At 49.3% G+C, this 13,054-nt stretch overlaps 1 protein-coding gene across 1 annotated transcript; it reads left to right on the plus strand.

The window, feature by feature from the left end:
* Stx4 (syntaxin 4) lies at positions 1–6,394 on the plus strand. The gene is made up of 11 exons (XM_048333195.1): positions 1–549; positions 727–825; positions 927–1,026; positions 1,194–1,268; positions 2,271–2,341; positions 4,369–4,477; positions 4,554–4,630; positions 4,911–5,048; positions 5,779–5,889; positions 5,965–6,063; positions 6,147–6,394. The coding sequence occupies exons 1-10, from the start codon at positions 520–522 to the stop codon at positions 6,046–6,048; spliced, it is 894 nt and encodes a 297-aa protein (XP_048189152.1). The 5' UTR covers positions 1–519; the 3' UTR covers positions 6,049–6,063; positions 6,147–6,394.
* The last annotated feature ends 6,660 nt before the right edge of the window (positions 6,395–13,054 follow it).

A 13,054-nucleotide genomic window follows, 5' to 3' on the forward strand; every position in this document is an offset into this window, starting at 1 on the left:
TGGGGGGGGAGCGCCATGGGGTGATGTGAGATGAGGGCCTCTCGGATGACGTACGGATGACGTGCTGCCACCCCTTTTGGCAACTAGATTTCCATTTGAAGACCCGACGTTTGGACGGAGGGGGCGGGATCTCGCGTCTTGGCAGGGACACTTCCGTTCGGAGCTCCGAGGCTTCCGGTCTCTCTTCTCTTCCCTCCCTCTCCTTCCCATCCCTCCCCGTCCCCGGGGGTGAGGAAGGGACGCGAGCTTCTGCGCATGCTCGAGTCATCCCGGAGGGGAGGGGCCGCGGGTGCGGCGCGGGAGGGGGGGGAAGAAGAGGGAATTCCAACCTGTGGGATTTTAGGGGGGGTCCCGAGGACGGCTCCTTCCAATTAGCTGTGGACGGTGCAAGGGGCGGGGTGTCCCGCGGCTCGCAGGGGGTGGCGGGGGGGTTCTCGGGGTGAGGGGGGTACTGTCAGTGCGAGTGGGGTACGAGACTTCCAAACTTAGAACCTTGAGGCCCTCGGGGCTCGGGCCGCCATGCGCGACCGGACCCACGAGCTGAGACAGGTGAGCAGTCCGGGCGGCGGGGCCGGGCGCGGGAGGACGGCCTGGGGTGCGCGAGCCCTGGCCCTCGGGGCCGGGAGGGATGGCTGGAGGCCAGGAAGGAAAATCCCGGAAGCCTGTGCGTCCTGCGGGGTGAGAGCCGCCGCGGGGAAGTGATGCCAGCGACCTGGGCCCTGGCAGGGGGATCACAGCTCGGATGATGAGGACCGGGAGCGCGTCGCCCTGGTGCAGCCGGGCATGGCGAGGCTGGGCAGCCCCGACGAGGAGTTCTTCCGCAAGGTAAGAGGCTCGCGTCTTGGCCTGGATTCTCAAGGGGACAGGAGGACCGAGGAGCATGGTGGCCTGGATTGCCACCTACCCCTCTCGGTTATCCTCCCTAGGTCCAGGCAATTCGACAGACTATGGCCAAGCTGGAGAATAAAGTCCGGGAGTTGGAGAAGCAGCAGGTCACCATCCTCGCCACGCCCCTTCCCGAGGAGAGTAAGCAAACCCCCCTTCGCAGACGCGTGCGCAGCCCGATGGCTTGTGGGGGTTGTAGTTCCATGAAGGTGTTGGCTGGGGAGGATTACTTGAGGTGTGCTAGGGGTGTGTTGCGGGGGGGTGGGATGGGGGGCCTGTGGTTTGGAAGTTGTGGCCTTCTCCTTTAGGCATGAAGCAAGACCTGCAGAACCTGCGCGATGAGATCAAACAGCTGGGAAGGGAGATCCGCACACAGCTGAAGGGTGAGCTAGAGCCTCAGACAGGTGTTTCCCTCCTGTCATGCCCTATTCCTGTTGTGTCTGGGGGGATAGGTGGCCCAGAGAGGCTATTGATATATCAGGGTCACACAGCAAGCCTGGCTCTAAAATCTCTGCACCCTTCCAGCTTCCTTTATTTACAACGAAACTTCATTCCTGTAGTTCTTGCTGCCCCGTGTGCATTCTGTAAGGTGACACATGGGAACTTCATTAAGAAGCCTCTTGTGGAACCTGGAAAAATAAACTTTCTCCTGTGAGAGGCTCAAAATTAATTCTTTTTCTTTTTGGAGATAAAACTCAGGGCCTTGTGAGTGCTAAGCACACACATTACTAGAGCTCCATTTCCAGTCCCTACTCATTTTATAATAAAAATCTTATGGAGGGCTGGGAATATGGCTTAATGGTAAAGTGCTTGTCTAGCATGCTTGAAGCCCTGGGTTCGATTCCTTAGCACCACTTAAACAGAAAAAGCCAGAAGTGGTGCTATGGCTCAAGTGGTAGTGTTAGCCTAGTGGTAGTGTTAGTGGTTAGTGGTTAGTGTTAGTGAGCAAAAAGTAGTTTAGGGACAGCACCTAGGCACTGAGTTCAAGCCCCAGGACTGGCAAAAAAAAAAAAATTCTATGGAGACAAGAGCCTCCCTGTTATGGGGCTAAGATTTGGCCCTGGCCCTGTATACTAAGCCTCAAATGGTTTTTAGAAGACTCAGGTCAAGCTGAGTAATAAGTGTCTCACACCTGTAATTCTCGCCACTCAAGAGACTAAGATCTGGGTGATTATGGTTGGAGGTCAGCCCCGGGCAGAAAAGTGTACTAGATTTCATCTCCAAAATAACGAGCTGGTGGGGGGTGGGGGGGTGGAGAGGTAGGGGCGGCAGCATGTGTGTGTGTGTGTGTGTGTGCGTGTGCTTGTGCTTGTGTGTGCCTATAACCCTAGCTAAAGTCGCAGATCAAACCTTCCTTTCCTCCAACCCTTGTTTTCCCCCCATAGCTATAGAGCCCCAAAAGGAGGAAGCTGATGAGAATTACAACTCAGTCAACACAAGAATGAGAAGAACCCAGGTAGGTTTGGTTTTCCTAGAATTAAGACATTTCAGTAAGTGTTTTCATGAATCATTAAATGGCAGATTATGGAGGAATGGCCCTTAAGAGATTTTCAAATCCAACATCTCTGGCTAGATGATTTTTCTAAATTGGAGAAGCTGAGGCTCAGAGAGAGAACTTCCCTCCAGGTGGGAGAACCCAGGTGTCTTGGTACTCGATCTGTTGTAACACCAGCTTTCTTTTCCATTCAGTGAGAAGCTGCTGTGTCCTCAGACATGACATTGGAAGACATTGCCTTCCAAAACCTTAAGATGGGGAATCTAGATCGAGTAGGGACTGAACGCATTATATATATAGGGCTTAGCAGTTGACAGCTCTGCACAGGGAGGAAAAGGAAGAAGTCAGAAATGACTAACAGGTTTCCCACCTACAACAGGGTCATCCTTGACCCATAGACAGAACTTAAACACACCAGGAAGAGGAACATTGCTGGGGTACTGATGAAGAGGAACTTCTCTGGGGATAACATCTTAGTAAGCAGATGTGCTCTGACTAGGATTTTTTTCTTTTTGGCCAGTCCTGGGGCTTGAACTCAGGGCCTGAGCACTGTCCCTGGCTTCTTCTTGCTCAAGGCTAGCACAATACCTCTTGAGCCACAGTGCCACTTCTGGCCATTTTCTGTATATGTGGTGCTGGGGAATCGAACCCAGGGCCTCATGTATACGAGGCAAGCACTCTTGCCACTAGGCCATATCCCCAGCCCCCTGGCTAGGTTCTTAATGAGCCTTTATTTAGGGTTTTGGGAGGTTTGAATTGGAGTCGATGAACTCAAAGCTCAGCGAAGCTCCTAGATTGGAGGAGAAGCCTGAGCATCTTGGAAGGAGGCAAAACAGAGTCCAGAATAGCAGATATCTGTCTGAAGATGGAAAGCTTATTTAAGGCATCAGGAGAGGAACAAGGTGGAACAAAATACTCTAGAGATGGCATTTCAGAGGGGACCTGCAGTGGTCCTTGGTGTGAGAGGCCAAGCGTTCAGGAGGACCTGGTACACCAGGCAATATATCAACACCTGGGCATCCCTGTGGTCTAGGTAGTGAGCTAACCTTCAGCAAGAATTCAGCAAGTCCACAGAGACTGTCTACTGTGTGCCACACCCCTTTTGAACAAAAATAGCTTGTTCAAGCCAGGCACTGGTACCTTAGGCCTGTAATCCTAGCTACTCTGGAAGCTAAAGTCTGAGAATTGCTATTCAAAGTCAGCCCGGGAAGGAAAGTCTGTGAGACTCTTTTCTTTCTGATTCACCACCAAAAATCTGGGAGCAGAAAGGTGGTTCAAGTAATAGAGCGCTGGCCTTTTGCAAAAGAAGCTCAGGGACAATGACCAGGCCCTGAGTTCAAGCCCCAGGATCAGCACACACACACACACACACACACACACACACACACACACACATCCCTGCACTTACATTTCAGCCAAGTGAGACAATTCCCATGAGTAGGTAAATTATTTTAGAACATAGTACTAAAAAAATGTGGAAGAGGGATGCGGAGCACTGAGGGTTCCAATTTAGGTAACATTTGGAAGGGTTGGAAGAGGAGGCTCAGGGGTCGAAGGTGTACTTAGCATGTTCCCAGCCCTGGCTTCCCTCCCCAACACTACAAAAATATAATGTGTGTGTGTGTGTGTGTGTGTGTGTGTGTGTGTGTGTTAAAGAAAGCTTTCAAATGTCAGAAGGTGACAGTCGAGCAAACTTAAGGGTGTTTGTGGGGAAGGTGCAGTTAAGTCCACAGGCCTGGAGTGGGAGAACCCTGTGGCTTGATGGATGGATGATGGAGGGAGGAAGAGGAGAGAACAGTGGGGAGAAAGGGAGGAGGTTGAGAGGGGTCCTGACTGCTAGAGCAGCTCATGTAGGGCCGTGAAGGCCCTGGCTTTGCCTGAGAGAGCTGACACAGGGTGGTAAAGGCAACTCATGCTCTTGTTCTCTGGGGATGCAAAGGCTGGCAGGCATCTACCAAAGGTGTCCATCCTGCCCTCTGTATCCTTAGCATGGAGTCCTTTCGCAGCAATTTGTGGAACTCATCAACAAGTGCAACTCCACACAGTCTGAATACCGCGAGAAGAACGTGGAGCGCATCCGGAGACAGCTGAAGATCAGTGAGTTGGGGCGCCCAGCCAGCCACAGGGCGTCCAGGAATGCGACCCAGCGCTGAGCTGGCCCTTTCTTTCACAGCCAATGCTGGGATGGTGTCTGATGAGGAGCTGGAACAGATGCTGGACAGTGGGCAGAGCGAGGTGTTTGTGTCCAATGTGAGTGGCCACATCCACTCTCCTCTCTGAGCCCTGACCTATGGAGGGGAGGAGTTTGAACTCAGATCCTCCCACTTGCTAGGCAGGTGCTCTAAGGCTTGAGCCACGCCCCCTGCCTGCCCTTGGTGCCTATTGATTAAGAGCGTCAATCTCTTTCAAAGAGAATTAATTTGCGTGCCCAGAGTTACTCAGCAAGCCCTGGCCTGAGCTGCTTCAGGAATTTCTGGCTTATCTCTCTCTGACCTGTTCCCCTACATTCCCACCCCCCCCCCCCCCCCAGATATTGAAAGACACCCAAGTGACCCGACAGGCCTTAAATGAAATCTCAGCCCGGCACAGCGAGATCCAGCAGCTGGAACGCAGCATCCGGGAGCTTCATGAGATCTTCACTTTCCTGGCTACTGAGGTGGAGATGCAGGTGCGCATCCCAGGTCACCTCCAGACTCAAGATCATGTGGTCAGAACCCACAGCCATGCCCCAGGCCAGCCTCCACCCTTAGCCTCTCTCCTGGGCTTTTGTGCTCTTCCTGGCTGGGCTGAGCCCCCAAAGGTGGCACTTACCCAAATCCCAAGCTTCCCCCCACCTTGTGCCTACCCCAGGCATGCCCACAAAATCCACCTTTCTGCCCCAGTGGTCCTGGACAAGCCCATCTCAGCAGTGCTACAGCCAATGCCCAGTTGGGAATCACAGGAAAGGGCTCTCATTCCGTGGGTCCTGCAGGCTGGTCGTGCCAGGAGGAGGCAGGAACAGGGAAGGCCTTTCTAGCAACTGGGAGATGGGCTTAGAAGAATGGTTGAATTGAGACACATTTGTGTTGGCATAAAAGTCTACCGTCTGGGAAAAAGATATGAGCCATGTGAGGTCCTGGGCTCAAATGGACATGTGGAATATGGGAAGAGGGTTGAAAGGCCTGCATGACCAAGGAGGGCCTGGGAACCACTATTCTTAGGAATCTGAATTTCTGGTCAGATTTGGCCCACTAGATCTTGGTTAGTACAGCTTTTTGCTGTCAAGACTATCCTTCCTCATCTTGAGCTAGGATGGGCAAAGGAGCTGCTCCACCCCCATGCCTCCCTCACTTGCCCTGTTCTCTGAGCAGGGGGAGAGAGCATCCACGCCTCCCTGAAATGCCCTGTCCTCTGAGCAGGGGGAGATGATCAACCGGATTGAGAAGAACATCCTGAGCTCAGCGGACTATGTAGAGCGTGGACAGGAGCACGTCAAAGTAGCCCTGGAGAACCAGAAGAAAGCAAGAAAGGTAAGACTCCAGCCCCACCCCCAGGCCCTCGGAGCTCCTGGGGGATTGTCCCTGACCCACTCTCTCCTTCTTTAGAAGAAAGTCATGATTATCATCTGTGTGTCCATCACTGTCCTCATTCTGGCAATCATCATTGCCATCACCACAGTAGTTGGATAATGACACACATTCTCGGTGAGATATGGTGGGCCTTCCCTGACCCCAACACCAGTCTCCTCCCTTCCCCTCAGAGCTCCTTTGTCATCCTTCTCTTGTAGGCACTGGGGATCCCAGGAACCCCGGGACCCAGGGCCTGGCCTTCTCTCCCAGCAGCTGGGGGCACAGAGCAGACCCTCCCGTTGGACTGACCTCACCCTGGCCCCTGTACAGAGGGGCTGATGGTTCTTTGGGGGTTGGTAGCTGCTCATTCATGGGGGGACCTCCCCTCTCCACCCTGTGTAGAGTTTGGGAGGACAGTGCCTTGGGTGTCTTTGTTTGTCTGAGACACATGATTTTTGTAAGAAAATAAAAGTAAAGAAAAAAATCTCGGAGACCCCTGTGCCGGTATATTCCTAGAAGGGCTGAGCCAGGGCCTCTTGTATGGAACCTGGCATCTCCTGGCCATCCCTGGCTAGGCCCCGCTCAGGCAAACTCGATTAGGTGGCGGGAGGGGCTGCAATCACAGCAGTCTGGCTCTGATGAGTGGAGTGGATTGGGGAACTAACACCCACAGCTGCTTCAGCTCAATACTGTCCTGTCACCATGACTAAAAATCTCTGAAGCCATGAGTTAACCAGGCCAGGCTGGGATATTGATGAGATGTGTGTGCGAGACAAGAGTTCAGTGGCCTTCCTGGGACCACGATTAAAAGGAAAAAATAATTGAGGCTATTATCTTTGGCTCTAGTTGATGGAGGGCTGGCCTCACAGGGGACCGCATTTATTTGGAATATTCAATACTCAATGAGGAGACATTTAGGGAAAGAGGTAACAGGATGTGGGGACGGGCAGGCCAAGCCCTGAACCTCCTTTTATGCCCTGGGCTTTGAACCCAATCACCGCACCGCTGCCGCGTTCCTGGCTTACTGGCTGTCCGGTGGGAAGCAGGTAGAGGAGGCAGAGGCGCCTGGACCCTCGTTTCTCCAGGCACTTGAACTTCAAGCCCCGATTCCACATTTCCAGGGGTTCTTAGTCTAGGTGCCTACTTTCTAGACGGGGACATGGCTGCTGTCCAGGACACGAGGTTCAATGATGCGCTGGCTGCTGGCCTGATGCCTGGCGGGCATGGGGCGCGCTTGGCTTGGATCCCCAAGGTCTGGACTTCCTTCCGCTTTCCAGCCCTGGTCCCCGGCCGCACAGGCTCCCTGGCTGCCTGTGTGAATCGGAAGGCGCACCCCTGGATCTGGATTGGCAGTGGAGCAGAGAGCAGAGGGGCCCAGGGCCGAGCCGAGTCTAGTGGCTCTGCCAGGGAAGCCAGGCCCAGGGCCGAGCCCAGCCTAGCAGCTCTGCCAGTTCGCCTCCCTTTCGCCGCTGTCAGGCGGCCGCCGCGCCCCCTTGTGGCCGCGAGTGGCAAGGCCGGCCAGGCATGAGCCCAGCGGAGGCCCCGCCCACTAGGGGTGTGGCCTGTGCGGGACTCAGAGACGATTGGCCGCCGCTCAAGGTGAATGGATCTGTAGGTAGCTCCTGTGGGGGTCCCTTGGATTTCAGATTAACCAGCTAGGAGCCCTGATAAACTCATCTGGGCGAGGTGAGGTCTGAGTCCCCAGGCCACCCAAAACTGGTTGGATTGTTGAGTTGTAGGGGGCCAGATCAAAACTTCCCAAGGAGCAGGAGGGATGAAGGCTTGGGGAAGGGCTGCTGGGGATGAGGAGCAGACGACTTCATAGGGAAGTGCTCCCGGGCCCTGGAGTGTGCAAATACCTGCTGGGAAGCTGCCTACCTGACTTACAGGTTACCTGGTGGGCTGGGCCCAGGTAGAGGCAGCAGAGGAATCTGGACCCTGGATTCTCCAAAGTGGCCTTTCACCATTCCCTAGCCCATGGGTGAAGGAAGTAACGCAATGACTCAAAATGTATAGATCAATTCTGCTCTAATCTGGTTAGTCAGCAAATAGCCACATGGCCACAGTGGTCTGTAATCCTAGCTACTCAGGAGGTGAAATCTGAGGATTGTGGTTCAAAGCCAGCCTGGTCAGGAAAGTCTGTGAGCCTCATCTCCAATAAACTACTCAAAAAAAAAAAAAAAAAAGTGCTGTAGAGCACTTGCCTTGAACAAAAAGAAGCTCAGGGATAGCACCCAGGCCCAGAGTTCAAGACCCAGGACTGCCAAAACAAACCCAAAGCAAACAACAACAAAAACCTCTACCCTGAAAACCTTTTGCCTGGATAAAAGTTCTATTACCCTAAAAGGAGGGGAAGATTGGGCTGGGTGACCACTGTTAGTTTCAGCCAACACTGACTCTTAACTCATCCCAACTGTATTAATTCTCTATGACGGATAGAACATAAAATCACAACTATAGTGGCTAAAACAACACACATCTGAGTAGGGTGGTAGTGGCTCATGCCTGTAATACAAGCTTCTCAGGAGGCTGAGATCTGAGGGTCAGAGTTTGTTTTTGTTTTTGTTTTTGCCAGTCCTGGGCCTTAGACTCAGGGCCTGAGCACTGTCCCTGGCTTCTTTTTGCTCAAGGCTAGCACTCTGCCACTTGAGCCACAGCGCCACTTCTGGCCATTTTCTATGTATGTGGTGCTGGGGAATTGAACCCAGGGCTTCATGTATACCACACAAGCACTCTTGCCACTAGGCCATATTCCCAGCCCCTGAGGGTTAGAGTTTGAAGCCAGCCCAGGCAGGAAAGGTGAGAGACTCTTCAACCAATTACTAAAAAAAAAAAAAAGCAAAAGTAGCTCAGAGACAGGACACAGGCCCAGAGTTCAAGCCCCAGGACTGGCAAAAAAAGACAATTTGGTGCTGGTTGCTCAAACCTGTAATCTCTAGGCAGAGACCTGGAAAGATTACAAGAGCTCAAGTTCAGCCTGGGTGAAAAAACAAGTTCAGTAGATGCCATCTTGACAATAAACAGCAAAGCTGGGCACTCAGGAGCCTGAGATTTAAGAATCATGGTTCAAAGCCAGCCTATATGGAAAAGTCCATGAAACTTCAATTAACCAGCAAAAAGCCAGAAATGGAGTTGTGCTTTTGCTTGGTTTTTTGGCTCAAGACTGCTAGGCCACTACTTGAGCCACACCTCTGATTAGAGATAGAATCTCTTGCATTTGTCTACACAGGCTGGCTTTGAACCTCCATCCTCAAATCTCAGCCTCCTGAGTAGGATAACAGGAGTGAGTGAGCCACTGTTGTCCATCTAGTAACAGTTTGGTATTAAGGCTGGGAAGAAACAAAGCAGAAAGCCTGCTGGGTAGGAGATAAAGTCACAGCTGGGTGCAAAGGGAAGTCTCCAGGGGATGGGGCTTCTGCAGATTGGCCTGTGGGTTAGAAGTGGTCTGGAATGGGTCCCAGAACCCAGCTCCTGGCTCACAACGAATTAATGCTGGACCCACAGAGCCTGCGGCAGTGCAGAGTGTCTGATTTTCTATTCTGCAGATGAATTGTCACCTGGGAAAGATCAGGTAGGACACTAGGAGGTAAGGAAAGTTGGAGCAGAAGAAAAACAAGACACAGGACATAACTCAGATAACAAAATGAGACAGAGAAATCCCAGGGAAATGACAGATCGTTGTTCTTATGCATACAGACACAAAAGTCCTCCACAAAATGATAGCAGAGCAAATCCAACAATATATGAAAAGGATTATACAGAGGACCAAGAGGAACCTATGCCATAAATACAAGGTTGGTTTAACAACTCAAAATCAATCAGATTATTAATAAAGAACAAAAACCACATAGTCATCTCAATAGACACAGAAAGTACATTTGACCACATGCAATACTCTCAATAAAGTAAAAAAGCTTAATATACTTAAGAGTAAAAGGGGACTTTCTCAACTTACTAATTATAGAAACCCATCTGTGAAAAAGTTACAGCAAATCTCACAATTCATAATGAAAAACCAGATGCTTTCCCTTTGAGATCAGGTACAAACAAGGATATTGGTTGTCACCATTTCTTTTTTATTTTTATTTTTGTTGGTTGTAGGGCTTGAACTCAGGGCCTGGGCAGTGTCCTTGAGCTTTTTAGCTCAAGGCTAGCCCTCTACCACTTTGAGCCATAGTGCCACTTCCAGGTTCCTGGTAGTTAATTGGAAATAAGAATCTCACAGACTTTGTTTCCTAGGCTGGCTTTTTACTGGGATCCTCAGATCACAGCCTCTTGAGTAGCTAGGATTCCAAGTGTGAGCCAATGGTGCATAGCTTTTGCCACCATGTCTATCTAACATAGGCTGAAGTTCCCCTCCTGAAAAATTAGACAGGAAAAAAATATAAGACATCCAGATTGAAAAGGAGAAAGTAAGCTATCTTTATTTACAAACAGCATGATCTTAAATACAGAAAGCTGTCAGGGAGGCCTGTGGGTGTAGGCTCAGTGGTATTGCACTTGCCTATTTTGTACAAGTCCCTGGGTTCAACACCTAGTACCGAAAAGAAAAAACAAGCCCTGGGGACACACATAAACAAACACACACAAATTCAAGGTGGTGGAATACAAGAATATACAATATAAGAATATATTGTTTCTCATTGCTGGCAACGGAAAGGTCCAAAAGAATGAAACAAAGAAAATAATGCATTAGTATCACATTAACAAAAAAAAATCGAATGTTTAACATTGCTAGCATGGCAAAACTCAAATTCATTTTTGCAATGCCTGGCCATGTAAATCTCAGGTTTTTTTCCCTTCCTTTTCCTTTTTTACAAAAACCAGTTAGCTGTTCCTAAAATTCAAATAGAGCCAGGGATGGTGATACAATCCTGCAATCCCAGCAATCAGGAAGCTGACATAAGAGGATTGTAAATTCAAGGCCAGCCCGGGCTACATAGTAAGACCTTGTTTAAATAAATAAGTGAATGAATACATAAATAAATGAACAAACAGTCAAATATAAATGCAAAGGACTGAGAAAATGAAAAATAATCATGAAGCTAGAGAACTAATTGGAGCCCTCAGAGATCCTGATCTCAAAACACACTACAAATCTACAATAATGTAAAAAGCAGTGTGGTGATAGTATAAAGACAGATAATATAGATCAAAGGTATGAAGTTAAGAATTTAAAAACCCTCTCATATTTAGTTTATGTTCAACAAGAATGTGAAGCCAATTCAATAAGGAAAAAATAGTCTTTTCAACAAATGCTCCAAATACACTGAAAATTCATGGGCAAAAAATAAAAAAGAAATGAGCTGGATGCTGGTGGCTCACATTTATAATCCTAGCTATTTAGGAAGCTGAGATCTGAGGATTGTACTTCCAAGCCAGACCAGTCAGAAAAGTCTGTGAGACGCTTACCTTCAATTAACCAGCAGAAAGTCAGAAGAGGAGCTATGGCTCAAGCAGTAGAGCACCAACCTTAAGTGAAAAAGCATGATGTCTTGAGTTCAAGCCCCAGTACATACACACACACACACACACACACCACAACCTAAAATTTAGACAACCCAAGAGACCACCAACGAGTTAATGGATAAACAAAATATAGTATATTCACACAAGGTATACTGCCCAGAAGCCTAAGCTATTGATATAAACCCCACAATGAATGAGCCTTGAAATCATAATGCTAAGTGAAAGAAGCCAATAGCAAAATACCTCAGTATTTCATCTAAGTGGAATGATCCACTTAGGTGAAACTTGCAGAATAAACAGATCCTCAGCCAGAATATGGATAGGCAATTGGTTGAGATGAATGGTTTTATGGAGGGAAATAAGGAGTAACAACTAACAGGCATAGAACTTACCACAAGAGGACAAAATTGTTCCAGAACTGTGATGGCTATATGATCTTGTGAATAAGTGGAAGCCAGACTTGTATATTTGAAGATAATTATATGGCAAGCTGTGAAAATATCTTTCTTTTTCTGTGTCTTTAGGGAGCACAGATTGGACTATGGGTCACCAAGAGTGTCAGAAAATAGGGCCAAGAGATTGGTTCTCTGCCTCTGAAAGGACTGTAGACTTTTCCTAACAATGGCATGGACCCAGTTCACTTGTCACGGCAGTGGGATACCAAAGGTATCTGCGTGTGTGTGTGTGCTGGGACTTGAACCCAGGACCTAGATGCTGTACCTTAGCTTTTTCACTCAAGCCTGTGGCACTCACTCTACCACTTAAGCCACAGTATGACTTCCCACAATTCCACTTCCTGTTTTTTTGGTGGCTAATTAGAATTAAGAATGTCCTGGACTTCTCTGTCTAGGCTGGCTTTGAACCATGATCCTCTAATCTCAAGACTAGTAGCTGGGATTACAGATGTGAGCCACTGGTGCTTGGCCTAAAGAGCCTTGCCTTGTGTCTAGGGGCTTAGGCATGACATTTCTGCTCCTGGTACTGGCCAGCTGTGTCTCAGCACCAGCTGTGGCCACCTGCTACCCTGCTCTTCATGGCTGGCATGTGGGTTTGGAGGTGGGCTGTACCTCGTCATTTCCTGACACTGCCAGCTTGGTGGCCTCAAGTCCAGAGCCAAGAGCAAACAAGGGGGGAGGCATTGGTGAGTACAATTTGTAATCCTAGCTGCTCAGGAGTCATATCTGAGGATCAAAGCTCAAAGCCAGCCTGGGCAGGATAGCCTGGAGATTTACAAGTGAGTGGGAGGCCCTGAGTTCACACACACACACACACACACACACACACACACACACACACACACACACAGAGCACAGCACAGAAAGGAAGCTCTGGTTCATCCTGACCTTTGGTTTATAAATGGGGAAGGCCCTGTGGATAGAAATTACAATTATTAAGTAATCTGGAAATATTCTGCAAGAATTTGGGCACTTGTGTGTAATTTGGGCCAAAGGGGAACATAACAAACAAACCACATACTAGTATAGAAATCACATAATCAAATGGCTTCACATTTTACTTTGCTCTCCTTCATCCTTTACTTTGTTCTCCTTATCCTCCTACTGTTTTTCATTTGACAATATTTTTCCCTTTTATGCTAGGAATTGAATCTAGGCTTCACAATAGATATATTTCAAAGAAAGCTAGGTAGCAGTCTTCT

The sequence above is a fragment of the Perognathus longimembris genome, chromosome 23 (genome assembly GCF_023159225.1).
Source record: "Perognathus longimembris pacificus isolate PPM17 chromosome 23, ASM2315922v1, whole genome shotgun sequence".
In the NCBI taxonomy this organism is placed as follows: Eukaryota; Metazoa; Chordata; class Mammalia; order Rodentia; family Heteromyidae; genus Perognathus; species Perognathus longimembris.